Source organism: Hyperolius riggenbachi, chromosome 7, assembly GCF_040937935.1.
Source record: "Hyperolius riggenbachi isolate aHypRig1 chromosome 7, aHypRig1.pri, whole genome shotgun sequence".
Taxonomy (NCBI): Eukaryota; Metazoa; Chordata; class Amphibia; order Anura; family Hyperoliidae; genus Hyperolius; species Hyperolius riggenbachi.
The window spans coordinates 298,730,864-298,757,164 of record NC_090652.1 but is presented as its reverse complement, the minus strand read 5'-3'; the positions used below and the strand labels follow the sequence as shown (position 1 = coordinate 298,757,164).

At 46.0% G+C, this 26,301-nt stretch overlaps 1 protein-coding gene across 1 annotated transcript in view; it reads right to left on the bottom strand.

Moving 5' to 3' along the window:
* The window catches only part of LOC137525164 (sterol 26-hydroxylase, mitochondrial-like), a 36,913-nt gene extending 13,405 nt beyond the window's left edge, over positions 1–23,508 (bottom strand). Inside the window, exons 1-5 of the mRNA XM_068246040.1 lie at positions 23,172–23,508; positions 9,991–10,184; positions 7,802–8,001; positions 7,362–7,559; positions 1,131–1,294 (exon numbers count right to left, since the gene is read on the bottom strand). Of these exons, the coding sequence (XP_068102141.1) occupies positions 1,131–1,294; positions 7,362–7,559; positions 7,802–8,001; positions 9,991–10,184; positions 23,172–23,417 (1,002 nt within the window). The 5' untranslated portion in view covers positions 23,418–23,508. The remainder of the gene's footprint in view (positions 1–1,130; positions 1,295–7,361; positions 7,560–7,801; positions 8,002–9,990; positions 10,185–23,171) is intronic.
* Positions 23,509–26,301: the final 2,793 nt, after the last annotated feature.

Sequence of the window (26,301 nt, the reverse complement as noted above, 5' to 3'; positions counted from 1 at the left end):
ACAAGAGCTTGTACGACTTAACAGCATGTCATTAAAAGTTGGTTAATGGCCAGCGTCTTTATATAACTCCAAAGTTCCAAATGCAAGACTCTCTCCACTGCCTAGTAGTTCCTTCCAGATCATGCCATGTATGTGGTTATTATGGTGCTCCTTCAACTTTACTATAAAGAGAACGTAGCTCACAACTGTCCCTTTTTCAGAGGGACAGTCCCTCTTTGGGAATTAAATCCCTCTGTCCCTCTTTCTTCCTCACGTGTCCCTCTTTCAGGACTGATGTACAGATCTGTGTAAATCTATGCATTTTATCTGACTGTAAACATTATTTCTATCATTTAAATGTATAGATTTCTTATTTTTATATGTTAAATTGAAAGAGAACTAATGATAATAGTAAGGACCAGTGTGGTCTGAATTATATGTGTGCGCGTGCTTTCTGGGTGTGTCAGGGGCGTGATTAGGGGTGTGGAATGGGTGTGTCTTAGAGTGTCCCTCTTTCTTATCTCAAAAAATTGGGAGGTATGAATGAAAAAAATGAGGGAACAACTGCAGCAATCCCTGAAGCAATCTGGGAGAAAAGGTCTGACCTGTTATGCCCTACATGTCTCATCTCACAGACCATGGAAATTGGACAGCCTTTTTCAAGTTACTATCGCTAGAAATATGGTGCAGCTGATATCTGGCCAGCATACGGGAGCTGGGATTTCTACAGAGGCTGTGACTTTTATATACATTTTGCCTGAAGCCAGTATCTATTCAGTAAGGAACCATTGGGCAAGACTCCTTAATAGTGTAGTGTGGCCGGTTGAGTGCCCCCTGGTGGTTGGCTGGCTGCAGGTCTCAAGCGCATTGATTCAAACAGGAGAAAAGCACCATACAAATGTTAGCATTTTTGTTATTATTTTTTGATCCGTTATGATTGTTACCTGGGATTCTAATCATTAAGCCTCTTTTGGGGGGAAGGTGCTTCTCTTTTGTGGACACTCTACAGCACTAAATCTTATTTTTTCTAATTTGCAATAAAAAAAATACAGTTTGATTTAAAAAAAAAAATCCTCTGCAAAAACTCCAGTCTGTTTCCCACAAGACACTTATTTAGCGCATGAGGAACAATTTAGTTTCTGATTAAATACCGTGTCCACTCCGGCCAATAGCAGCTCGGGTATGCTCCCGTACACCTCCTTATTGGTCAGTTTCCCGCTGGACAGCAAGTAGGTTAGGTACTCCCCCTGCACCTCCTCCCCGCGCTCCAAGCAAGCTTGTATCTTCTCCAGCTTCTGATCGATCAACTTGTTTCCTAAAGTGTGAATCCAAATGTGCTGATATAGTAACTTGTAGTAACTAAGGGATATTTAGCAATATTTTGTGTATTGTGTTAATTTCCAATCTGCAAAAATGTACATACAATAGGTTTAAAATGTGCATCCTCTTATAATTATTAGCTTCTTATTGACCATTCGTATCTGTGATACAGCTGTACTGATGTTAGATTTTTGCCCAGGACAACCACAAATACAGGGCAGTTTCTAGGCTAAATTGCACCCAGGGCAAGTGTGTACAAATTGCGACAGCTATAGATCTCCCCCCCCCCCCCCCCCCCAGTGTAGGTAGCCAGCATAGTTGCTTCTAGTATAGGCTAGCTTGGTAGGTAACTCCAGTATATGTAGCCAGAATACTTGCCCCAGTATAGGTTAGCCAGGTAAGTGCCTCCAGTATAGGTAGCCAGTATAGTTGCCCCCAGTATATGTTAGCCAGGTAAGTGCCTCCAGTATAGGTAGCCAGTATAATTGCCCCAGTATAGGTTAGCCAGGTAAGTGCCTCCAGTATAGGTAGCCAGTATAGTTGCCTCCAGTATATGTTAGCCAGGCAAGTGCCTCCAGTATAGGTAGCCAGTATAATTGCCCCCAGTATAGGTTAGCCAGGTAAGTGCCTCCAGTAACCAGTATAGTTGCCCCCCAGTATAGGTTAGCCAGGTAGGTGCTTCCAGTATAGGTAGCCAGTATAGTTGCCCCCAGTATATGTTAGCCAAGTAGGTGCCTCCAGTATAAGTAACCAGTATAGTTGCCCCCCAGTGTAGGTTAGCCAGGTGGGTGCCTTCAGTATAGGTAGCCAGTATAGCTGCCCCTAGTATAGGATAAATAACACAGATATGATCCTATACTTAGGACTAAAAATTAACTTTTAATAATACATATTAAAATGGACCTTGGCTGCTATAGTTTCAAGACTGTATCAGTCTTGAAACTATAGCAGCCAAGGTCCATTTAATATGTATTATTAAAAGTTAATTTTTAGTCCTTAGTATAGGATCATATCTGTGTTATTTATCCTAAATTAGGCTTCTGTGTTGTTTACCTAGTATAGGTTAGCCAGGTACCTACAGTATAGGTAGCCAGATGAATAGTAGTGCTAGGGGGTGACAGGAGGTGATTGATGGGTGTCTCAGGGGGTGATTAGAGGGGATAATAGATGCAATCAATGCACTGGGGAGGTTAGTGCCAGTAAGTGGAAAATGACACTTTGTGAAAAAAAAAAACACAATAAAAATAGATTTCCGCTAACTTGTGACAAAAAAATAAAATCTTCTATGAACTCATCATACACCTAACAGAATACCTTGGGGTGTCTTCTTTCTAAAATGGGGTCACTTCTGGGGTTCCTATACTGCCCTGGCATTTTAGGGGCACTAAACCGTGAGGCGTAGTTTTGAAACCAAATGTCTCAAAATGACCTGTGAAATCCTAAAGGTACTCATTGGACTTTGGGCCCCTTAGCGCACCTAGGCTGCAAAAAAGTGTCACACATGTGGTATCGCCGTACTTAGGAGGAGTAGTATAATGTGTTTTGGGGTGTATTTTTACACATACCCATGCTGGGTGGGAGAAATATCTCTGTAAATGGACAATTGTGTGTAAAAAAACAAAAAAAACAAAAAATTGTCATTTACAGAGATACTTCTCCCACCCAGCATGGGTATGTGTAAAAATACACCCCAAAACACATTATACTACTTCTCCTGAGTATGGCGATACCACATGTGTGACACTTTTTTGCAGCCTAGGTGCGCTAAGGGGCACAAAGTCCTATGAGCACTTTTAGGCTTTACAGGGGTGCTTACAATTTAGCACCCCCCAAAATGCCAGGACAGTAAACACACGTATATGTACATTAGGGTCTACACACCCATATAAATAGACCATCAAACTATATAGACCAATGTATAATCACGCAGGGTGCAATGTTATAAAAATACATGAATATTACATAAAAGAACATGCACACCAGACAAAAGATGCTTTTAAATGCAATGCTTATTATTGAAATAGAAAACTTGTACATAAACCCCGATAAACGGGCAGGATACAAACATATACATATTCGCACAATTTGAAGAAGATGAAGAAGATGTCATCTATGTACCTCAGCCAGCATAAAACATGGCCGAGGTACATAGAATTGGAATACACATATTCCCTCTCGAAAGCATCCATCACCAAATTTGCATATGTGGGGGCTACATTGCTCCCCATTGCAGTACCTTGTAATTGCTTATAGAAGGAACCCTCAAAATTAAAGTAATTTTCAGTGAGCACAATTTCCAAGAGCGCCATCAAAAAATTCTTTAAATCCTCACTCATGTCGATAGAGTTCAGTACTTCCCGTATCACCTGTAGACCCCACATCATTGGGGTCTGGCTGAGGTACATAGATGACATCTTCTTCATCTGGGATGGCCCTGTAGATGCCCTGGAGTCCTTTAAGGTGGTCCTGGACAGCTGTGTACCCTCTATCAAGTTCACGTTGGAATTTTATTCCCGGGAAGTTCATTTCCTGGATGTCAGTGTCATCCTGGAAAGGGGCATGTTACAAACTGTGCCCTATAAGAAGCCAACTGACAAAAATACTTATTTGGATGCCCGTAGTTACCACCCGTTGAGTCTTAAGAAAAGTCTCCCATTTAGTCAATTCCTGAGAATTCGCCGTATTGCGTCTACTGATGAGGCTTTTTTTTATGAGGCGGGCAGGATGTACACTGATTTTAGGCAAAGAGGTTACAGTGAGGAAATACTATCTGATGCTTTGTCCAGGGCTGCCGGTAAGAGCAGGTCATCTCTGTTGCAATATAAACCTAAAGAACTGTCGAAAAGAATACCGCTGATTCTGACTTATTCTCCTCTCTCGAAACAGGCTTTTGAAATTGTGCGTAAACACTGGTCGGTCATCAGCAGTGACCAGAGATTGGCCCCGGTGTTTAAAGAACCCCCTATGTGTGCATTCAAGCGATCAAGAAGTGTGCGTGATACTCTTGTTCATGCCAGGAATATGCCAGTGTCTGAAAAGAGAAATACAGGTAATTGGCTCTCAGGGTTACCAGCCTTGAAAGGGATGTATCCATGTGGCCACTGTGTACAGTGTGGTTATGTTGCGAGAGGACCGTATTTCTCGCATCCTAGAACTGGCTCTCGCATATATCTTGATGAGTTTGCTAACTGTTCCTCTATAGGGGTTGTTTATATTATCATATGTCCATGTGGGTTGCTCGATGCAGGGCAAACCGGCAGGGACATTCGCACACGTATCTGTGAACACCGCAGCAATATTCGCTGCGGTGACGCAGATTCTCCGTTGGCGCGCCATTTCTACACTGCTGGTCACTGTATATCACAGTTACGCTTTAGGGTAGTGGAGGTAGTTAAAAAACCATGGAGAGGTGGTGATATGGAGCAGAAATTGAAAAGTAGAGAACTTTTTTGGATTTATAAATTAAGGACTAAAGCTCCATTTGGTCTTAATGAGGTAGACCTGTCAGTTTTGTAGACTGTTGGTTACTGTCAAGTAGGATAGTTTTAATATTTTTATGGCATTGTTGCTATTTAAAAATTTATATATAGTGTCTTGTTCTAAATATGTTTGTCTGTGTTTTCTTGTAGATTTTGCCCGGAAAAGCACCGTTAAAATGCACCAGGAAGCGGTTTTCTGTAGCCAGGGTAACACTCCGCTTTGCTCCGTTCATATATGCAGAGTCTAAATTCCATATGGCATAAAGTCCGCATGGACGCATTGATTTTTCCGCATCACATGCGTACGTTTGTACGCAATGACTTTTGCATTACGGAACATGGCGGAAGCGGATGTGACGTCAATGCGTATAGCGGCAATTTGCCGCGTGTACGCATGCGTCACTTGGGCCGGCCCCGGTGCTTTGGGCCAATGAGCTGTTAGATGACATGTATTTAAACTGAGTTTGGACACAGCATGAAGAGGACGCCGCCCTGCATGATCGCATCTGTTGCCTATCTGCTGTTTGCCTGTTTGGACTTTTATTGCCCGTGATCAAGAGGCTCAAATTGCCTCGAAACAGCGCTGCTGTTGGGTAAATTCTGACTTTCCTCCATCTCTGTGTTTGTCAGGATATTGTAACATTGTGTCATTGCTGATTGTTCAGTTAAAATTGTGCGAATATGTATATGTTTGTATCCTGCCCGTTTATCGGGGTTTATGTACAAGTTTTCTATTTCAATAATAAGCATTGCATTTAAAAGCATCTTTTGTCTGGTGTGCATGTTCTTTTATGTAATATTCAGGACAGTGAACACACCCCACAAATGACCCCATTTTGGAAAGTAGACACCCCAAAGTATTCAGAGAGTAGCATAGTGAGTCCGTGGCAGATTTCATTTTTTTCTGTCACAAGTTAGCAGAAATGGAAACTTTTTATTTTATTTTTTTTTTGTCACAAACTGTCATTTTCCTAACTTGTGCCAAAAAATAAAATCTTCTATGAACTCACCATGCCTCTCAGTGAATACTTTGGGATGTCTTCTTTCCAAAATGGAGGTATTTGGGGGGTATTTATACTATCCTGGAATTTTAGCACCTCATGAAACATGACAGGTGGTCAGAAAAGTCAGAGATGCTTCAAAATGGGAAAATTCACTTTTGGCACCATAGTTTGTAAACGCTATAACTTTTACCCAAACCAATAAATATACACTTATTGGATTTTTTTTAATCAAAGACATGTAGCAGAATAAATTTGGACAAAAATGTATATAGTAATTTTACTTTATTTGAAAAATGTCAGCACAGAAAGTTAAAAAAAATCATTTTTTTTTACAAAATTCATGTCTTTTGGGATGAATATAATAAAAACTAAAAATCACAGCAGCAATTAAATAGCACCAAAAGAAAACTTTATTAGTGACAAGAAAAGGAGGTAAAATTCATTTAGGTGGTAGGTTGTATGACCGAGCAATAAACCGTTAAAGCTGCAGTGATCTGAATGGAAAAACAATGTCTGGTCCTTAAAGAGACTCCGTAACAAAAATTGCATCCTGTTTTTTATCATCCTACAAGTTCAAAAAGCTATTCTAATGTGTTCTAGCTTACTGCAGCACTTTATACTATCACTGTCTCTGTAATAAATCAACTTATCTCTCTCTTGTCAGACTTGTCAGCCTGTGTCTGGAAGGCTGCCAAGTTCTTCAGTGTTGTGGTTCTGCTATGAACTCCCCCTTCCAGGCCCCTGTATGCACACTGCCTGTGTGTTATTTAGGATTAGAGCAGCTTCTCTCTTCTCTCTTATCTTTTACAAGCTGGATAAATCGTCCTCTGAGCTGGCTGGGCTTTCACATACTTAGAATTACAGACAAGGGCAAAGCTGTTTGCAGGTAGAAACAAGCAGCCTGAAACTTCAGTGCATGAGAACAGGGGGAAAGAAACACACAAATAATCTCTTGAGATTCAAAAGGAAGGCTGTATACAGCCTGCTTGTGTATGAATGTATTTTCTATGTGTGGACATACTGTACATCAACCTACTTCCTGTTTTGGTGGCCATTTTGTTTGTTTATAAACAAACTTTTTAAAACTGTTTTTAACCACTTTTAATGCGGCGAGGAGCGGCGAAATTGTGTCAGAGGGTAATAGGAGATGTCCCCTAACGCACTGGTATGTTTACTTTTGTGCAATTTTAACAATACAGATTCTCTTTAAGGGGTTTTATGACTGCAGTCCTTAAGTGGTTAAAGAGGCACTGTAGTGTTTTACACTATAATGCAGCAAATTATTCAGGACACCCACTCAGCATCAGAAACACTTCCTATACCTATGTATTGCTGTATATTGGTATGTAGCCCCGCCCTCCCAGTGTTGCTTAGCATAAGCTGTAGGAAGATAGGACACTGTACTTCAAAGAGCTTAGAGAAGTCACAGATGCTATCTTCACACCTTCTCCTGGATAAATAAGTGCAGAGAGAAGTGGAGGGGGGAACATGGCAGCTTCTACAGGTATTAGAAACCAGGGGAAACTGCAGGAAAAATGGTGATTGGTTCCCTTTAAGTGTAACTTTTTCACATACTCACCAAAAGCAAAGATGTTATCCCAGTTCTCCAGGTAAAGTCGGTAAAAGGGCAATAGATTTTCAGTCCAGGCGGGTAAAACGGCCACAAATACACTGTATTTCAGCATGGCTCCTATAGAGTCTATGAACTTCTGGGACTCTGGGGGGATGGTCTTCTCCAGGCAGCCAATACGGCTCTCAAACAGGATGTAGGAGATTCCTGGAAGAAGGGAAAGAGAGAGAAGAGCGAGAGAGGCAAGTGAGGCCTGATTTGAACATTCTGCTGGCCAACCCTATTGGTCAATTGTTACTGGCCAATAGGGTTGGTTGGTGAGAAAGTCAAGTAAGCCTCACTGGAGCTGAATTGAATTACCCAGAAGTCCTCAGCACATCCCCTGAATCAGAGGGACCACAATGTGCCCAGCTTGTGGGTATTCTGCTCTGTGGCTTCCTCTGACTCACCTTCAAATGCAAATCGATACAGGACATTGGCAATATCGTTCACCATGACTGCAGATGGCGTCTCTTTCCTGAGGTCGTCCAGCGTGGTCAGGAAATCGGTGACCACCTCATTGATGGCCCCGGTATAGAGGACCGCCTCGGCTGGCTTCAGCATCCTCTTGTTCAGCACAGTGCGCAGCGTGTGCCAGCGGTGACCCTCCCTGCGGATGAAAGGGCAGATCACGGATCAATCATGATGGGTGCAAAGACTAATAGAGTAAAAGTGTTCCTCCACTCATTCAGACTAGCCAATCAGATCCCGTGCTTCACACAAGAGCACAACAACTTGGATTGGTTGCTATGGAAAATTGGTACAGTCTTGCTCCAGGTTTATTTACTCCTATCTTAATTAGACCAGCCAGCAGATATGGATTAAGATGTGATTGAACCCTTGGCAAGGTAGTAGATTTGGACCCTCTTGTGGTCCTTTTGGTAAACTGAAGTAGAAAGAGGTCAAAGAAGGTGGCAGGTGGACTCCTTGACATCCACTAGGCCCCAAGCACCTGCCTAGGTTGCCTGGAGGATAATCCTGTTCTGCCAGCCTACATTCTATATTGCTACGCCCTGGTGGTCAGGGCTGCCACCCTCCTCCTTCTTCAGTTTGGGCACTGTTTATTTGGATGCCAGTTACCATGAAGAATCAGCTAGTAGCTCATCCAAATATCATGTTTTAACCTCTTAACGACCGCCTAACGCCAATAGGCGTCGGCAGGTCACAGTGGTGTTTCCATGGACCGTTCCATGTCAGTTCACGGAGGGTGTCTCCGTGAACAGCCTGCGAGCCTCCGATCGCGGCTCGCAGGCTAATTGTAAACCCGCGGGGAAGAAATCCCCGCTGTTTATATCATACGGCGCTGCTGCGCAGCAGCGCCGTAAAGGAGTTCGGTGACCCCCGGCCTCTGATTGGCCGGGGATCGCCGGCATCTGATAGGCTGAAGCCTATCAGAGGTGGCGCAGAACGCATCGCCGTCCTGTGCCACCCAGAAAGAGGAGGGGAGGGAGGGAAAGAGAGGGAGGCTGGGAATTGCTGCGGAGGGGGGCTTTGAGGAGCCCCCCGCGCTCGACAACACAGAGCGGCGGCGATCAGACCCCCCAGCAGGACATCCCCCTAGTGGGGAAAAAAGGGGGGAAGTCTGATCGCCCTGCTGCTAATACAATCTGTGCTAGGGGCTGAAGAGCCCACCTAGCACAGCGCAGGGAAATATCCCCTGGTTGTCAAGTGGTTAAGGATCCCCTGACTTTTCTTAAAGGGAAACTGAAGCAAAAGCTATATGGCTGCCATTTTTATTTCTAATAAGCAATACCAGTTGCCTGGCAGTCCTGCTGATTATTCTGGCATCAGTCATTTCCAAATCACTCACCTGAAACAAGCATGTGGCTAATCCAGTCAGAGCACCTGATCTGCATGCTAGTTCAGGGTCTATGGCTAAAGGAATTAGAGGCCGAGGCTCAGCAGGACAGCCAGGCAACTGGTGTTGTTTCAAATTAAAATATATATTTTAGCCTCCATATCCCTCTCACTTCAGGTTCTTCTGTCTCCTACTCCTATTACTAGCCTAAACCCAGCCTCACTCCCTGCCCTGTGTCCAACCCTAACCATTTCCTCAGCACTAATTTTAAAAACCTTACCTACTATACTTTTTGCAAAATAAAAAAAAAAAAAAAAAATGTTGTTGCAAGTCATAGATGTTCTACAAACTCCAACTTTATACATGTTAAACTGTTAATATCGTCTAATTCCTTTAGAAAATTTGATTGCCCAGCTTTCATAAAAGAAGACCCCATGTAGATGAAACTGCACTGCAGCTAAGTGCGAAGTACGGTACTCCTGCTTTGGACATGTAGAGCACCAGATATTAGGGCTGGTAAGTGAGATGCAAATACAGTAATTCTGAACTGATGCAAATTTATGCAGCACGACACGGCAGATCATGTGACATCTGACACAGCATGGCTACACTGAAGAGAAGTAAAGTGGACCTGTCTGTCCACTGAATACCTAGACTGCTGAATTTTGTTACACCCCTGGGAGGTCGGATAAAAATAAATGAATCTCTGTACTTTGTGCCTACCTTCTACCAATATGTCCATACCATAGAAATATGGGATACAGATAGAGTCTTATGTATGCGATGACAAGTTATACCAACTCTGTGAAGGGGCCGTAGGCCAGGTCCCGCTTATCCCGGTGGATTCTCCACAGCTGCATGTCTGTCCTCATCGGATATTTCCCTTCCTGCCTCAGCAGCGCCTCCAGCAGGTCCACATCTGCGACGCTAACAATATATTTATACATCCTATCGCCAGACTTCCATATCGGCCCATACTTCTTCCTGTATATTTTCTGCAAGACAGAGGTCAGAGCAGGGGCTGCGGCTGAGCAGCTAAACATGCATTATAAACAGGTATAAAGTAGCAGCTAAACATGCATTATAAACAGTTATAAAAGAACAGCTAAACATGCATTATTATAATCAGGTATGAAGGAGCGATTGGAATTACCAAGATATTTAGAATATTCTCATTTCAGAATTTCTTTAGTGGAAAGCAGTGGAGTGTGGTGTACAGTGTTTTATGTTATGCCTTAGCAAGTGGTCTTATTTATTGGTCATAAATTATCTAGCATCCCTGTGAAACCCTCCTGAACTGGCAATTAACGGCATCTATTTATGTTTGCAAAAGAATGTTTCTCCTCTGAATGTTCAGTGTATAATATAAGCTGTGTTTTTTAACATCTTGTCAATATGCAGTCAGATGACGGCTTATAAACCAAAAGTTTACTTTTTATTTACCTCTAAGTTAGCCAATAAATGGTATCACCCTGATTCCAAACTTCAGAATTTCTTTACAAAGACTTTAGTAACACTCCTGAGAAAGTGTGGATAATGTGGAGCAAAGTAGACTGAATACAGAACAAAAGTGACCCCTGTGTTCTGATTTCACACAGGGTCCTTGTTTCTGTGAAATTCCACCGAGATCATGTGATGTGGCCAGTTGACATGCAAAGGGTGTTTAGCAAAGTTACATAAAGTGTAACTCTAACTAGAAAGACTTTTTGCAAGCTAAACTGATTTCCTGAGTTCGAAGACTACTGTATAATATACATACTTATAATATACATTTCCCATTCTTTTTCCTACACATGCCTCCCAGATGTGTTTATGTTAGGATTCCGAGTTGCATAGCTGTGTTGTGGGAGGGGAATAATGTTTTATGTTTGGAAACGTATACTGTAGCTGGATTATGTCGGGATAGGAATTTTACATGAGGGAAGGAGGGTCATAGCTAGGTTATGGAGAGGGAAATTGTGCTTAAAGTGGATCTGAACTCTTGCACAGGACAAGGAAGGAAGAGGCACCCAAATATTGATAAAACTGTGTTAAAACAGCTAAAATAGAAAAAAGTGGCATAGTGCTTAAAGAGGAGCTGTCAGCCATACTATCTCAGAAAAAAACACATATATAAGTAGATAAATACTTGCTCTACTTACATAACAGATGTATTGCACTGTCCACGTTTTGATTTTAGTGATTGTTCTACAGTAAAAAAAAAGAAAAGAAAATCCTTCTTAGCATTTCCCATTTTAAGTGTGGCTATTTTAAAGCCAATCCTGATGTCATTTCCTCCCTTAGTCTCCTCTGCCTGATTTGCCCACCCTCCACTATAGAGAGTACATTGTCTCAGCATGAGAAATACTGGCCAATCAGAGAGGAACAGAGGCGTGGGAGGGGAAAACAGGAGGGAAAGAGGCTTCAGCCAATCGGGCTGTATTAGTTAAGTCTGAGGGGGAAGTAGAGAAGCAAAAAAGAACAACCCAGCATGACCTGCAACTTCCTTTTTGTGTACCAAATTTTGAGTGTACCAAATAAGAGTCAGGTAAACTGGGAAATTATCATTTATCAACAAGAAAAGTAATAGTGATTTTAACTTTTGGATTGCCTGGTTAGCATCCGTATTACTTGTTTACCAGATAAAAATAAAGAAATGATTTTTGATTTTATGCCCGACAGTTACTCTTTAATAAAATTAGTTAATTTCCTATACAAATTTGTCGTCGTTGAGGTGAGCCACCTCAAATTTTTTTTTCTATTTTACCTGTTTTTAATACAGTTTTATCAATATCTGGGCGCCTCTTCCCCCCTTGTGTTACCCACCCTTCTTTGGGAGGGATGTGCTAGTTTGGTTAGGTGTACCCTCACACTTATAAACAATTTGGAGTTCATCCAGCGTCCAGGGCCTCTGGACACCCGAGTGGAATCGGGGTTGTTGATCTCCACCTGCCGTCATTGGTTGGTTGTCCACCTGCAACCTCCGGTTGTGAGTACCCCCCTCTACCACATTTCTGACCCCTTGCCGTTACTTATGACACCATTGGGGTTCCCGTTGCCGTTGTCTCTGTGCTATTTTTCCAGGGTGTCTTTCTTGATCACCCTACACACCTGCATCTTTCACAGGACAGAGGGAAAACAGAGGAAAAAAATGCACCTTGTATATATTTAGAGGGATTAACCTAATTCCCCCTCATCTGTGACTAATCACAAGTGTAATTTGAGCTCTCAGCTGTGTCAGCTGGCTGCCTCAGCAGAGAAGCTAATTTGTAAGCACAGGATGTTAGCCCTGTGGCCCATATGCAATTCCCTTCTTCTCCTGAGTTTCTCTCCTAGGTGATATTTCCACACCTTGTCATAACATTCTTTTTAAACCACCAGCAAGTAAAAAAAACATTTTGATGGTACTTTTTCACCATCTTTTGGTTACTTTTTCAATTGTAAAATGCTTAAAAGTTATTGTAAAGAGAATATGAGCATTATCACCTAGGACAGTGATGGCTAACCTTGGCACTGCAGCTGTGGTGGAACTACAAGTCCCATGAGGCATTGCAATACTCTGACAGCTCTAAGCATAACTTGGGGAGGCAGAGGCATGATAGGATTTGTAGTTTTGTCACAGCTGGAGTGCCAAGGTTAGCCATCACTGTCCTAGGAGCTAACTCAGCAGAAAAAGGTCATTGCATATGGGCCTATGTCTGCTTTCTTGAAAGCAGGAAGTAGACACATTGCAGATTTCTAGGATTTATAGATTTTTAGGATTTGTATTAGCTGTAACAAAGAAATGTTTTTCTTTAAATGCTATTATGCTGCTGCTTATCTTTTAGGACACAGAGTAAGTTCTGAGTTCAGGGCTGCTTTAAAGGAATACCAAGGTGAAAATAAACTGATGAGATAAACAATTGTATCTATCCTCCTTCTCCTAAAAAATTCCCTTTTTTTTTAGATATCCCACAATTTTATTTTATATTAAATCTACGGTACTTTTTTAAGTTTTTACTGTTTCATTGTCTCTGCTCAATGGCACATTAATTGAAGTATGCCGGAGATAAAATCTATGAACTATTGACCCTTTTTATTGCTTTCCTGCTCAGAAGAGTTTTATGACTGTAATTCCTTATCAGTGAGCATTACACCATAGTCCGACCCAGACAGAAACTGTCACTTGCAAACCTGATGTTTAACTCTTTCAGGCAGAGAAAGAAAAAAGGGAACACAGCATAGTTATTTGTGTGCTTGGCAGTGTATGTATATATATATATCTCATCTCATCATGTCACCTCGGGTATCCTTTTAAGTTGGAGGAAGGGTTACTCTATAACGGTGGTACAGTTTTATGGCTAGTTAGGGCGGGCTTTCTCAACCAGGGCTCCTTGAGTACTCTGCCGGGGTTCCTTCACATTTTATCCCATAGTGGTAGAAGTATAATAGAGCACTCTATAATAGGTGGTACTGTAACAAGAAGCACTAAATTGGGGGCTCAGGAGACCATATAATGAGTGACAGTGTAATGGGGGTCGTGAAATAAACAGCCACACATACTTGTAAAGACCATGCCTCCTGCAAAATAAATGCAGGGGTTCCTTGAGATCCAAAAAATTGTTTGCAGGGGTTCCTTGAGATCCAAAAGCTATTTCCAGGGTTCCTCCAGGGTAGAAAGGATGAGAAAGGCTGAGTTAGGGACATAGTGGGGAGTACACCTAATTGAAGTTTTGTACCAATCTGCACGGTACGCAGCACTCTGCACTGCTCTGACAGCTTAACTAATGTTCCCTGCCTCACTCAAAAGCCTGGTACACACTGAGGCATTTCTGTTGCCTGCCAGGGATTGGGACTCAATTCCTTGGGTGACATTGCAGTCCCGGCACTGTACAGATGTGTCATAATCCTCAGGGCTAGTGATGCATCTGTTGCTATGGAGGGGGGTTGGAGGGAGAATGAGTGGAGTATGTAATACTTTTAATATTAGAGGTACAGTATCGGCACAGAAGTGAGGCAACCAGCGTTGCTTATAAAGGAATAAAGATGGAAGCCTCCACTTCAAGTTTTCCTTTAACATCACCATAGCAAATGGAATGTGTGTTATATCACGCTGACCGTAGTGTCGTGCATTATGGAACAATACATCTGAATGAGGTGTAAAGTGTCCGAATATTTCGCAGTGCTGTACATTAGTTTAGTAAAGGGTGTTGCGTACAAATGTGAGATAATCACAAAAACATGATACAGGTAGTCCCCAGTATGAGAGGCAAAGGACTACATGTTACGAATCCAGCACCCATCATGATGACGTCATCTCCACGTCTCAGCTTCAATCGCGTTTGAATCCGCAGCGAGCTTCGGAGAGGCGTGGAACTAGTTGGTGGTAAGCAATTGGCACAAGGAGGCACAGGGGGGGAGTGGGGACAAGAGGAGGCTCAGGGAGATGGAGAAGGCAGAGAGGGGGACAGAAAGAGGTAAAGGAGGACAGAGGTGGCACAGAGGGGGACAGTGGAGACACAGGGGATGTAAAGAGGCACAGGGGGACAGAGGTGGCACAGGGGGACACAGTGGAGGTTTGGTTGCATTTTCTGATGCTAATACATTAAAGTAGGGATGGGACCTCGAATCTGGCAAATCCACGATCCATCTTAAGAAAGATTCGAGATTCGTGGATTCAAATCCCCATGCCATTTTAGCGCATACGAATCCGACGAGTCCGCCGCAACGTTTCGCCGCCGCGATCGCTGTGTATACATTACCTACGCAGCTTGTGACGCCATCGCGACCTCCGCCGACCTCTCGTTCCATCGCAGTGTGATGCACCGCCACGTCATCGCGACCACTGCCGACCTCGCGTTCCGTCGCCGCGTGATGACGTTGACGCCGCCCCGCCTATATTTCAGTGAAGGCCCGAGGTGTGGACGGCGCTCTCGTGTAGAAGACCTGGCTGAGACTGAAGACGGACGGACGGACGGAGGGAGAGAGAACAACAGACAGGTACAGTATGGGGGCAGTAAGAGTACCTACGCTGGTCGGGGGGCACAAAACTGCCAGGGGAGGGGGGGGGGGCTCGGGCACTGAACTACCTATGCGACACTAAACTACCTATGCAGGTGGGGGGCCACTAAACTACCTATGCTGGAGGGCACTAAACTACCTATGCTGCTGGGGGGCACTAAACTACCTATGCTGCTGGGGGGCACTAAACTACCTATGCTGCTGGGGGGCACTAAACTACCTATGCTGCTGGGGGGCACTAAACTACCTATGCTGCTGGGGGCACTAAACTACCTATGCTGCTGGGGGCACTAAACTACCTATGCTGCTGGGGGCACTAAACTACCTATGCTGCTGGGGGGCACTAAACTACCTATGCTGCTGGGGGGCACTAAACTACCTATGCTGCTGGGGGGCACTAAACTACCTATGCAGGTGGGGGGCCACTAAACTACCTATGCTGGGGGGCACTAGACTGCCTACCTAAAGGCCCCTCTACCTACCTACATACCTACCTATACACCTACCTATACATAAGGCCCTATACCCTGCTACCTATACTGAAGGTCCCTCTACCTACCTACCTACCCACCTACCTACCTAAAGGCCCCCTATACGTACCTACCTACCTAAAGGCCCCTATACCTACCTACATACCTACCTATACTTAAGGCCCTATACCCTGCTACCTATACTGAAGGTCCCTTTACCTACCTACCTAAAGGCCCCTATACATACCTACCTATACTTAAGGCACTATACCCTGCTACCTATACTGAAGGTCCCTTTACCTACCTACCTACCTACCTATACTGAAGGCACATGTACCTTACTACCTATACTGAAGGCCCCTATCAGAGCCGGGACAAGGTCCTCCAGCACCCAAGGCTGAGACACCAACATGCACCCCTCCATCCCCCCACCCCAGCCATCACACACTGATTGCTATTAGACTAAGAGGGCCACAGGGCCCACAACCTCCCCAACACCTTAATATCTAGTTATATGGCTTGCAGTCGCTGCCATGTATCCCCTTTTCTTATTTCTTTCTGCTTCAAACACAATTAGGAATGACAGCTGAATGAATTCTGCGCCCCCTCCTACACTGCGCCCTGAGGCTGGAGCCTCTCCAGCCTATGCCTCGGCCCGGCCCTGGCCCCTATACCTAGCTACCTACCTATACTGAAGGCACATATGCCCTGCTACCTATACTGAAGGCCCCAGGGGTGCAGCTAAGGTTTTTGTGGCCCCAAGCGGACTGCAGGCCGAGGCCCACAACCTGCGGCGCGCGAAGCGCGCCGCGGCGAAAAAAGGTGTGTGTTCATTGCGCGGGAAAGTGGGCGTGACATGTGGGTGGAGCCAGGGTGTGGCCATGACATGTGGGTGGAGCCAACTGCATGATGCTTACATGTCAATATGGACCAGAAAAACAAAACAAACATTTCAATGTAGAAAGCGGTAGACTTTACCCCCCCCCCCCCCCCTAAAAAAGAAAAAAAAATACATAAACAACAAATACATAAGTAGGACATTAGACTATGGTAGGGATTAGATGGTGAGCTCCTCTGAGAGCAGTCAGTGACATGGCTATGTACTTTGTAAAGTGCTGCACAAGAGGTCACGGCGGTAGTAATGCACTAGCACAGAACGCTGTGATATGCAGGAGCAAACACGGCCAAGCATGCACAACAGAGCACACAGCCAGCCCGGTACACCAGCCCCAAGCCTGATCGCAGCCAACAGTATAGGTGCCAAGGTACGCAGGGCCGGCCTTTGCTATGAGCGAGCTGTGCGGTCGCTCAGGGCGCCATGCTATCAAGGGCGCATGCGCCCTGTCGCCCCTTGCCGCCCGCTGTCTCCCTCTCCGTCTATATTTAGAGCAGGACTACAAGAAAATGGCCACCGATGTTTACAAATGCAGACAAACGGTGGCCATTTTCTTGTATCCTGCTCTAACTACAGATGGAGCGGAGGCGGGGAGAGAAGAGTGACGTCGGCGCTGGAGCTGGATGTCAGGTGAGTCAGTCTCCGCCCGGCCCGCTGCCACATAAAGGGGGGGGGGGTTTGCCTGGGGCAAACTACCTACACCGGTGGCAAACTACCTACACTGGGAGCAAACTACCTACACTGGGGGCAAACTACCTACACTGGGGGCATACTGGGGGCAAACTACCTACACTGGTGGCAAACTACCTACACTGGGGGCAAACTACCTACACTGGGGGCAAACTACCTACACTGGGGGCAAACTACCTACACTGGGGGCATACTACCTACACTGGGGGCAAACTACCTACACTGGGAGCATACTGGGGCATACTACCTACACTGGGGGCATACTGGGGTAAACTACCTACACTGGGGGCATACTGGGGTAAACTACCTACACTGGGGGCATACTACCTACACTGGGGGCATACTACCTACACTGGGGGCAACCATGCTACTACACTGGGGGAAACTGTACTAGCTACACTGAGGGCAGCAATGCTACCTATATGGGGCAACTATACTACCTACACTGGGGGCAACTATGCTACCTATATAGGGACAACTATGCTACTTATGGGGGGCAACAAAATCCGGTTTCGCTCAGGGCGCTGTGAAACCTAAGGCCGGCCCTGAAGGTACGTCAGTGCGGCGCCACTGCAAAGAAATGGGCATGGTCATGACATCATGTGAGCGGGGCTAACATAGGTAACGCATAACAGTGAGGCGGCAGGCCAGAGTTTCCTCCCACAACAGTTAGGCAAAGTTACTCTAATGCTGGGTACACACTGAGATTTTCTGGTCGATTTACTGTCAGATGGATTATTTCCAACATGTTCGATTTGCTTTCCGATCGTTTTCCGAGCATTTTCCGATCGATTTCATATTAAAGTGCACGGAAATCGATCGGAAAATGCTCGGAAAACAATCGAAAAGCAAATCGGACATGTTGGAAATAATCCATCTGACAGTAAATCGACCAGAAAATCTCATAGTGTGTACCCAGCATAAGGCTCCCTGCACACTGCAAATCCGATTTGCGATTCCAATTTTCCCTGAATGCTAGCAACAGAATAACGCAGAAAAAACAGCATGCAGTAACGATTAAAAATCGGAATCACATGCAGTGTGCAGGGAGCCTAAGAGTAATTAGACATGCCACAAACTATAAGGAAGCAGTGTTTCTGCCATGATGTGGTAAGAAAGAAGATTTGCATCATGGATGCGCAGATGATAAATCAGCAGAAACTGCTATTTATTAGCATACCATTTAGTAATCATGAGATGACAAAAGAATGTCAAATGCTGCAACAATGATCCCAAAGCAGCAAATGTAGCCAACTATGACCATCAAGTAATAAATGCAGCAACCATTACCTCTGACATATAAACTGCAACAACCGTTACCTCCGACACATCAAATGCAAGAACCATTACCTCTGACACATGATATGCAACAACCAGGGCTGTGGAGTCGGTACAAAAATCTTCCGATTCAGACTCCTCAGTTTATGAAACCACGACTCCCGACTCCAACTCTGACTCCGGGTACCCAAAATGGCTCTGACTCCTCGACTCCGACTCCTTAGTCTAATACTTAACAGGGCTGTGGATTTTGTACAAAAATCATCCGACTCCTGACTCCGACTCCTCAGTTTATGAAATCAACGACTCCAACTCCAGGTGCCCAAAATTGCTCAGACTCCGACTCCATAGCCCTGGCAACAACCCCTACTTCTCACACATGATATGCAAAAACCTTACTTCCGACACATAATAAGCAACAACTATTACCTCCAATACATGAAATGCAAGAACCATTACATCTGAAACATGATATCCAACAACCCCAACTTCCGACAAATGAATGCAGCAAATGATTTCCCTAACACATGGAATACAGCAAACTTTACTTTTGACATATGAAATGCATCAAATCGGAAATTAGGAAAATATTACCTCCCACACGTTAAAATTCAGTAAGCATTATCCACCCACACATGAAAAATACACATATAAAAATGCAGCAAATGTTACCTTAGACATAATTTAATTAAATGTTCTGGCCCACTGGGTGCTGGCAGGATGGAGCTGCTGAGTAGGGTGGGATAGTGAAACTGGATGCGGCTGAGAGGGCGACACTGGGCGGAAGGAGGGTGACATTGCCTGGAAGGGGAGGAGGATGACACTAGTTGGGGAGGAGGATGACACTAGGTGGGGAGGAGGATAACACTGGGTGGGGAGAGGGTAACACTGGGTGGGGAGAGGGTGACACTGACTGGGTTGGGAGGTGGGTGATACTAATGGGGTGTGGAGGAGGGTGACAGACACTAAGTGGGGAGGAGTGTAATAGGTAGGTGTCCCAGTAAAGGTAGCTAGGCGTAAATAGGCGCCCCCGTAGGTAGCTAGGCGTAGGTAGGTGCCCCTATAGGTAGCTAGGCGTAGGTAGGTGCCCCATAGGTAGCTAGGCGTAGGTAGGTGCCCCCTGTAGGTAGCTAGGCATAGGTAGGTGCCCCCATAGGTAGCTAGGTGCCCCTATAGGTAGCTAGGTGTAGCTAGGTGCCCCTATAGGTAGCTAGGCATAGGTAGGTTCCCCCATAGGTAGGTAGGTGCCCCATAGGTAGGTGCTCCATAGGCAGCTAGGCGTAGGTAGGTGCCCCATAGGTAGCTAGGCGTCGGTAGGTGCCCCCTGTAGGTAGCTAGGCGTAGGGAGGTGCCCCATAGGTAGCTAGGTGTAGGTAGGTTCCCCCATAGGTAGGTAGGTGCCCCATAGGTAGCTAGTCATAGGTAGGTGCCCCCTGTAGGTAGCTAGGCGTAGGTAGGTGCTCCATAGGTAGGTAGGTAGGAGTCCCAGTATAGGTAGCTAGGTGCTACTATAGGTAGCTAGGCGTAGGTAGGTGCCCCATAGGTAGCTAGGCATAGGTAGGTGCCCCATAGGTAGCTAGGCGTGGGTAGGTGCCCCATAGGTAGCTAGGCATAGCTAGGTGCCCCTATAGGTAGCTAGGCGTAGGTAGGTGCCCCCATAGGCAGCTAGGCGTAGGTAGGTGCCCCATAGGTAGCTAGGCATCAGTAGGTGCCCCCTGTAGGTAGCTAGGCATAGGTAGGTGCCCCCATAGGTAGCTAGGTGTAGCTAGGTGCCCCCATAGGTATCTAGGTGTAGCTAGGTGCCCCTATAGGTAGCTAGGTATAGGTAGGTTCCCCTATAGGTAGGTAGGTGCCCCATAGGTAGGTGCTCCATAGGCAGCTAGGTATAGGTAGGTGCCCCATAGGTAGCTAGGCGTCGGTAGGTGCCCCCTGTAGGTAGCTAGGCGTAGGGAGGTGCCCCATAGGTAGCTAGGCGTAGGTAGGTTCCCCCATAGGTAGGTAGGTGCCCCATAGGTAGCTAGGCATAGGTAGGTGCCCCCTGTAGGTAGCTAGGTGTAGGTAGGTGCTCCATAGGTAGGTAGGAGTCCCAGTATAGGTAGCTAGGTGCCACTATAGGTAGCTAGGTGTAGGTAGGTGCCCCATAGGTAGCTAGGCGTAGGTAGGTGCCCCATAGGTAGATAGGTGTAGGTAGGTGCCCCATAGGTAGCTAGGTGTAGGTAGGTGCCCCATAGATAGCTAGGCATAGCTAGGTGCCCCCATAGGTAGATAGCTAGGCATAAGTAGGTGCCCCCATAGATAGCGAGCGGGCAGGGAGCAGGGGTAGAAGGCAGACAGGCGGGCAAGGAGATTGGTGGCTTTGCCGGGAGTCATGCACCATTTGTACTTCTGGTTCCTACAGTCCATGTGGAACGCAGAACCGGAAGTATGCGGCGCATACACCCGGCTTCAGGGAGGGTGGGCAGAGCAGTGGGCGGGGGCGGAACTAAAGCGGCCAAGCAGCTGCTCTATTGGTGGGTGGGCAGGGACAGAGCCTTCCCCTCGCCGGAGTCTGCCCGCCCCCTGAGCCCGTACCAAGAAGCCGCTGCGGCAGGACGGTGACGGTGTGACGTCATAACGACGTCACGGAGACTCCGAGGCCCCTAAAAACATGAGGCCCCAAGCAGCCGCTTGGTCTGCTTGGTGCCTGGCGGCGCCCCTGGAAGGCCCCTATAACCTAGTTACCTACCAATACTGAAAGCACATGTACCGTGCTACCTATACTGAAGGCCCCCTATACCTTGCTACCGATACTGAAGGCACATGTACCTTGCTACCGATACTGAAGGCAGACGTACCTTGCTACCGATACTGAAGGCAGACGGACCTTGCTACCGATACTGAAGGCCTCTATACCCTGCTACCTACCTATACTGAAGGCACATATACCATGCTACCTATACTGAAGGCCCATATACCCTGCTACCTATACTGAAGGCACATATACCCTGCTACCTATACTGAAGGCCCTTATACCCTGCTACCTATACTGAAGGCCCATATACCCTGCTACCTATACTGCAGGCCCCTATACCCTGCTACCTATACTGAAGGCCCATATACCCTGCTACCTATACTGCAGGCCCCTATACCTTGCTACCTATACTGAAGGCCCATATACCCTGCTACCTATACTGAAGGCCCATATACCCTGCTACCTATACTGAAGGCCCATATACCCTGCTACCTATACTGAAGGCCCATATACCTTGCTACCTATACTGAAGGCCCATATACCCTGCTACCTATACTGTAGGCCCATATACCTTGCTACCGATACTTAAGGCAGACGTACCTTGCTACCGATACTGAAGGCAGACGTACCTTGCTACCGATACTGAAGGCAGACGTACCTTGCTACCGATACTGAAGGCCCATATACCCTGCTACCTACCTATACTGAAGGCACATATACCTTGCTACCGATACTGAAGGCAGACGTACCTTGCTACCGATACTGAAGGCAGACGTACCTTGCTACCTATACTGAAGGCCCATATACCCTGCTACCTACCTGTACTGAAGGCCCATATACCCTGCTACCTACCTATACTGAAGGCACATATACCCTGCTACCTATACTGAAGGCCCATATACCCTGCTACCTATACTGAAGGCCCATATACCCTGCTACCTACCTATACTGAAGGCACATATACCCTGCTACCTATACTGAAGGCCCATATACCCTGCTACCTATACTGAAGGCCCATATACCTTGCTACCTATACTGAAGGCCCATATACCTTGCTACCTATACTGAAGGCCCCTATACCTTGCTACCTATACTGAAAGCTACCAATATTTAAGGCACCCATAGCTAGCTAGCTAAACTGAAGGCACCTTTACCTCGCTACCTATGCCTGGGTGCCTATACTGCGGGCAACTATACCACGGATCGCACAATTCTTATGTGCAGGATTCGTTAGATTCGGGATTCGAAAGGTTTGAGATATTCGAGAACCTTTTTAGATTCGGATCCGGATTCGAAGAAATTGTGGATTCGTCCCATCCCTACATTAAAGTAAATGATTGGATTGCACTTTCTGATACATATACCTTATAAATGATTGCACCCAGTTGCAAAAGTTTATAAAGTTGCAAAACTTTTCCCCACAGGGGCACAGAGGAACACAGTGGAGGCACAGGGGGACACACACAGTGGAGGCACAGGGGGACAGAGGTGGCACAGAAGGGGACAGAGGTGGCACAGAGTGGGACACTAAAGGCACAGGAGGACACAGTTGAGTCACAGGGGCATAGAAGGAGGCACAGGAGGAAATGGATGGCACAGAGGGGGCACAGTGGGGGCACGGGGGAACAGAGGTGGCACAGAGGGGACAACAGAAGCACAGGAGGACACAGAGAAGGCCACGGGGCAGATATGACACAGTGTTTTGACTAACGGACAGATTGACCTACAGTCCCTATCTTGTTTGTTAACTGTGGACTACCTGTACAGACTGGAGAGAAAAAGTGTTGTTGCTCTATAATAATAGTCATACTCCTGGGACAAGGCGTAACTATTCCTCTGAGACAGTCCAGAGAGTTCGGTTTTGTACGTCGCTCCCTCTGAGATCCCCAGAAACCCAGTAATGTGTTCACACCCAATCCAATATATGTTAGAGACTTACCTGCAGCTCATGGCCATGCAGGAGGTACCCCCTGATGAGCAGCCAGTACAGGTTGGTGCTCAGAGACGGACCAGGCAAATCCTCCAGTGTCTTCACCTTTCCCTTCTCCCCCTCTGTTACTCCAGCTGCTGCAGCTCCTGTTATCGCTCTGCACTGTATCCCCCCAACTCTGCATGTCTGCAGCAATGGGCACCCCCGGACCAGACTCAGAGTCAGGGAGCCCGGCCTGAAGAAGGTGATTAGCATGGCTGGAGGAAAAGCTGAAGCAGAGTGCTATGGCTGCCAGGGCTCCCGCCTGCACAGCTCCTTATACAATGTCGCTGGCAGCTACTCCCTCTGTCACCCTTTCACTTCTGGATGAAAGCCACACCGCTGCCTGATCCGCCACAGCAGACCTGTTATTACTGAACAGATCCCGGAAATGTCAGAGCACACTGGAATCAAATCATGCTGCTATACTTCTGCAGATACCTGCTCTGTACAGCCAGGGGAAAACAACCCAGGATTTCCATGGGGAGAGGGGATTCCTGGAAAGTCAAGACTGTCAGTGACATAACTATGTACTCTGTAAAGTGCTGTAGAAGATGTCAGTGCTACTGTATATACATAATAATAATAATAATAATAATATGAGCAGAAACATTTAAGTGTGACAAACATGCAAAAGAATAAGAAATCAGGAAGGGGGGCAAATAGTTTTTCACATTACTGTATATAAATAAACTAATAATAATAATAATAATAATATGGTAGGTCATTAGACTATAACTATGGTAGGGATTAGATTGTGAGCTCCCCTTAGAATAGTCAGTGACATGGGGCGTTGCTAGCCCCAATGATCAGTGGCACGTGCCCCGGATCTACAGTATTCTGGGGTGCCCCGGATGTCCCTCAGCGGGCATGCTGGGAGCTGTGGTGCATCATGTGAGGGTGTGCTGAGTGCTGTGGCACCTCTATGTGGGCATACTGGGTGCTGTGATGCCTTTATGGGTGCATGCAGGGAGCTGTTATTCTTCTATGGGCATGCTGGGAGTTGTGGTGCCTCAATGGGATTCCCGGGGGAGCATAGGAGGGGGTCCACTACAACGTTAGGGACTGCTATTGGGGAACTGCCAGATAAACTGGTGGCAGGCCAGCCGACCGCGCAGAAAGCCAGACCAGCCAGCACAGAAGCCAGGAAACTCTGTCTAGTTATCTTTGAGTGACACTGCCTGTTTATGTCATATAATGCATTTTTTTTTTATTAATGGAGAGGGGGGCTTCATCCAACATTTTGCTCAGCAGGCCTACTTAGACCGCTGTTTCCCAAGTTTGTGTACATTTGGCTCCACCCATAACTACTCCCACATTCGGTTGTGTGGCCACACCCATTTTTTGGGCTGGCCTGCCCAAAAGTGCCCTGGATCTCTTAGGATCCTAACAACACCCCTGCTATGTACTCTGTAAGGCGCTGCGGAAGATGTCAGTGCTACTGTATATAAATAAGCAAATAATAATAATAATATGGTAGGACATTAGACTATGACTATGGTAGAGATTAAATTGTGAGCTCCTCTGAGGACAGTCCGTGACATGACTATGTGATCTGTAAAGGGCTGCAGAAGATGTCAGTGCTATATAAATACATAATAACAATATGGTAGGACATTACACTATGACTATGGTGGGATTAGATTGTGAGCTCCTCTGAGGACAGTCAGAGACATGACTATGTACTCTGTATAGTGCTGCAGGAGATGTCAGTGCTATATAAATACATACCGTACCATATATACTTGAATATAAGTCGATCTCGTGTATAAGTTGACTCCAATATTTTACCCTCTTAAGCTGGAATATTTTATTGACTCGAGTATAAGTCTAAAGGTGGCCATACATCAGGCGACTTGGCAGCCAATCGACCATTCGATTAGATTATTATAATTGCATGAAAATCGTTGCTGCCAAGTGCATGCCTGATCGTCAATGCGACCAATTTCGGGCCGAAATTGGTCGCATTAATCAGTCGGACATGCTGCAAGATGTAAGGCCGACTTGCTTGATTGTGTGCACCATCTGTCTTCCGCCGCACTTCTATTAGCCACATATACGCTGCTGTTGTGGCACGTGGGGACGTCACATGCCGGCATACTATGCGCACTCAGCGTGTACGCGGTTAATAATAATAGAAGAATGGCGGAAGACAGACGGTCACCGGGACCCAGGACAGGTAATGCATAAACGCACACTTACACATTATATACAGTACATACATACACATTGCAAGAACAGCGTCGGGGGTTTCGTCGCTCGTCCTAATATCGCTCGCCATTACTGCCGCACACCCGATCGTGCAAGTTGGCCCGATACCATGCAGCATGTTTGACCATTTAATGCAACCAATTTCGGTCCGAAATTGGTCGCATTGTCAATCAGACATGCACTTGGCGGCGCCGTTTTTCCTCCGATTATAATAATCGAATGGGATGCTCGATCGGCTGCTAAGTCGCCTGATGTAGGGCCAGGGGTACTTTTTGACAACATCTGCATAAGCATATATGATTATGATTATTACACGCTACAGACACAGATGATGATGTAATCTGCAGCCATGACCAATCTGTCTATATGAGACAATCTACAGCTATAACTGTCACTAATTATCAGGAATAGCAAGGCGAGAGATAACAGTATCATTATGATATGCATTTTCTGCTACTTCTTCTTCTGCTACATCAGCTACCTCTAGTGAATGAATACTAGTGATGGGTCGTTCGCGAACGAGCCGGCTCTAAGAGCCGATTCTTTGACGCAAATCAGAGGAGCTGATGCCCACTCTGAGTAGAGCCGATGCCTCAGCCACCCCACACAGCTCTGCTCTGTAATAAAGGGCGCTGAGGCATGCTGGGAGATGTAGTCCTCCTCCTGTACCTTGTAGGGGTATATGGGGCGGAGCAGAGCAGCAGCAGGAGCGATTGCCCCACTCAGAGAAGCAGCCTGGAGTTGTCATGGAGACGGGGCGGGGCTTTTCTTCCGTATCTGAGTGGCATCTAATGATATTAAATGAAAAGCCGTTTGAGAGCCATACGAGCCGGCTCTTTAATGGGAGCCGATGCTCTTAAAAGAGCCGGAATTCCCATCACTAATGAAT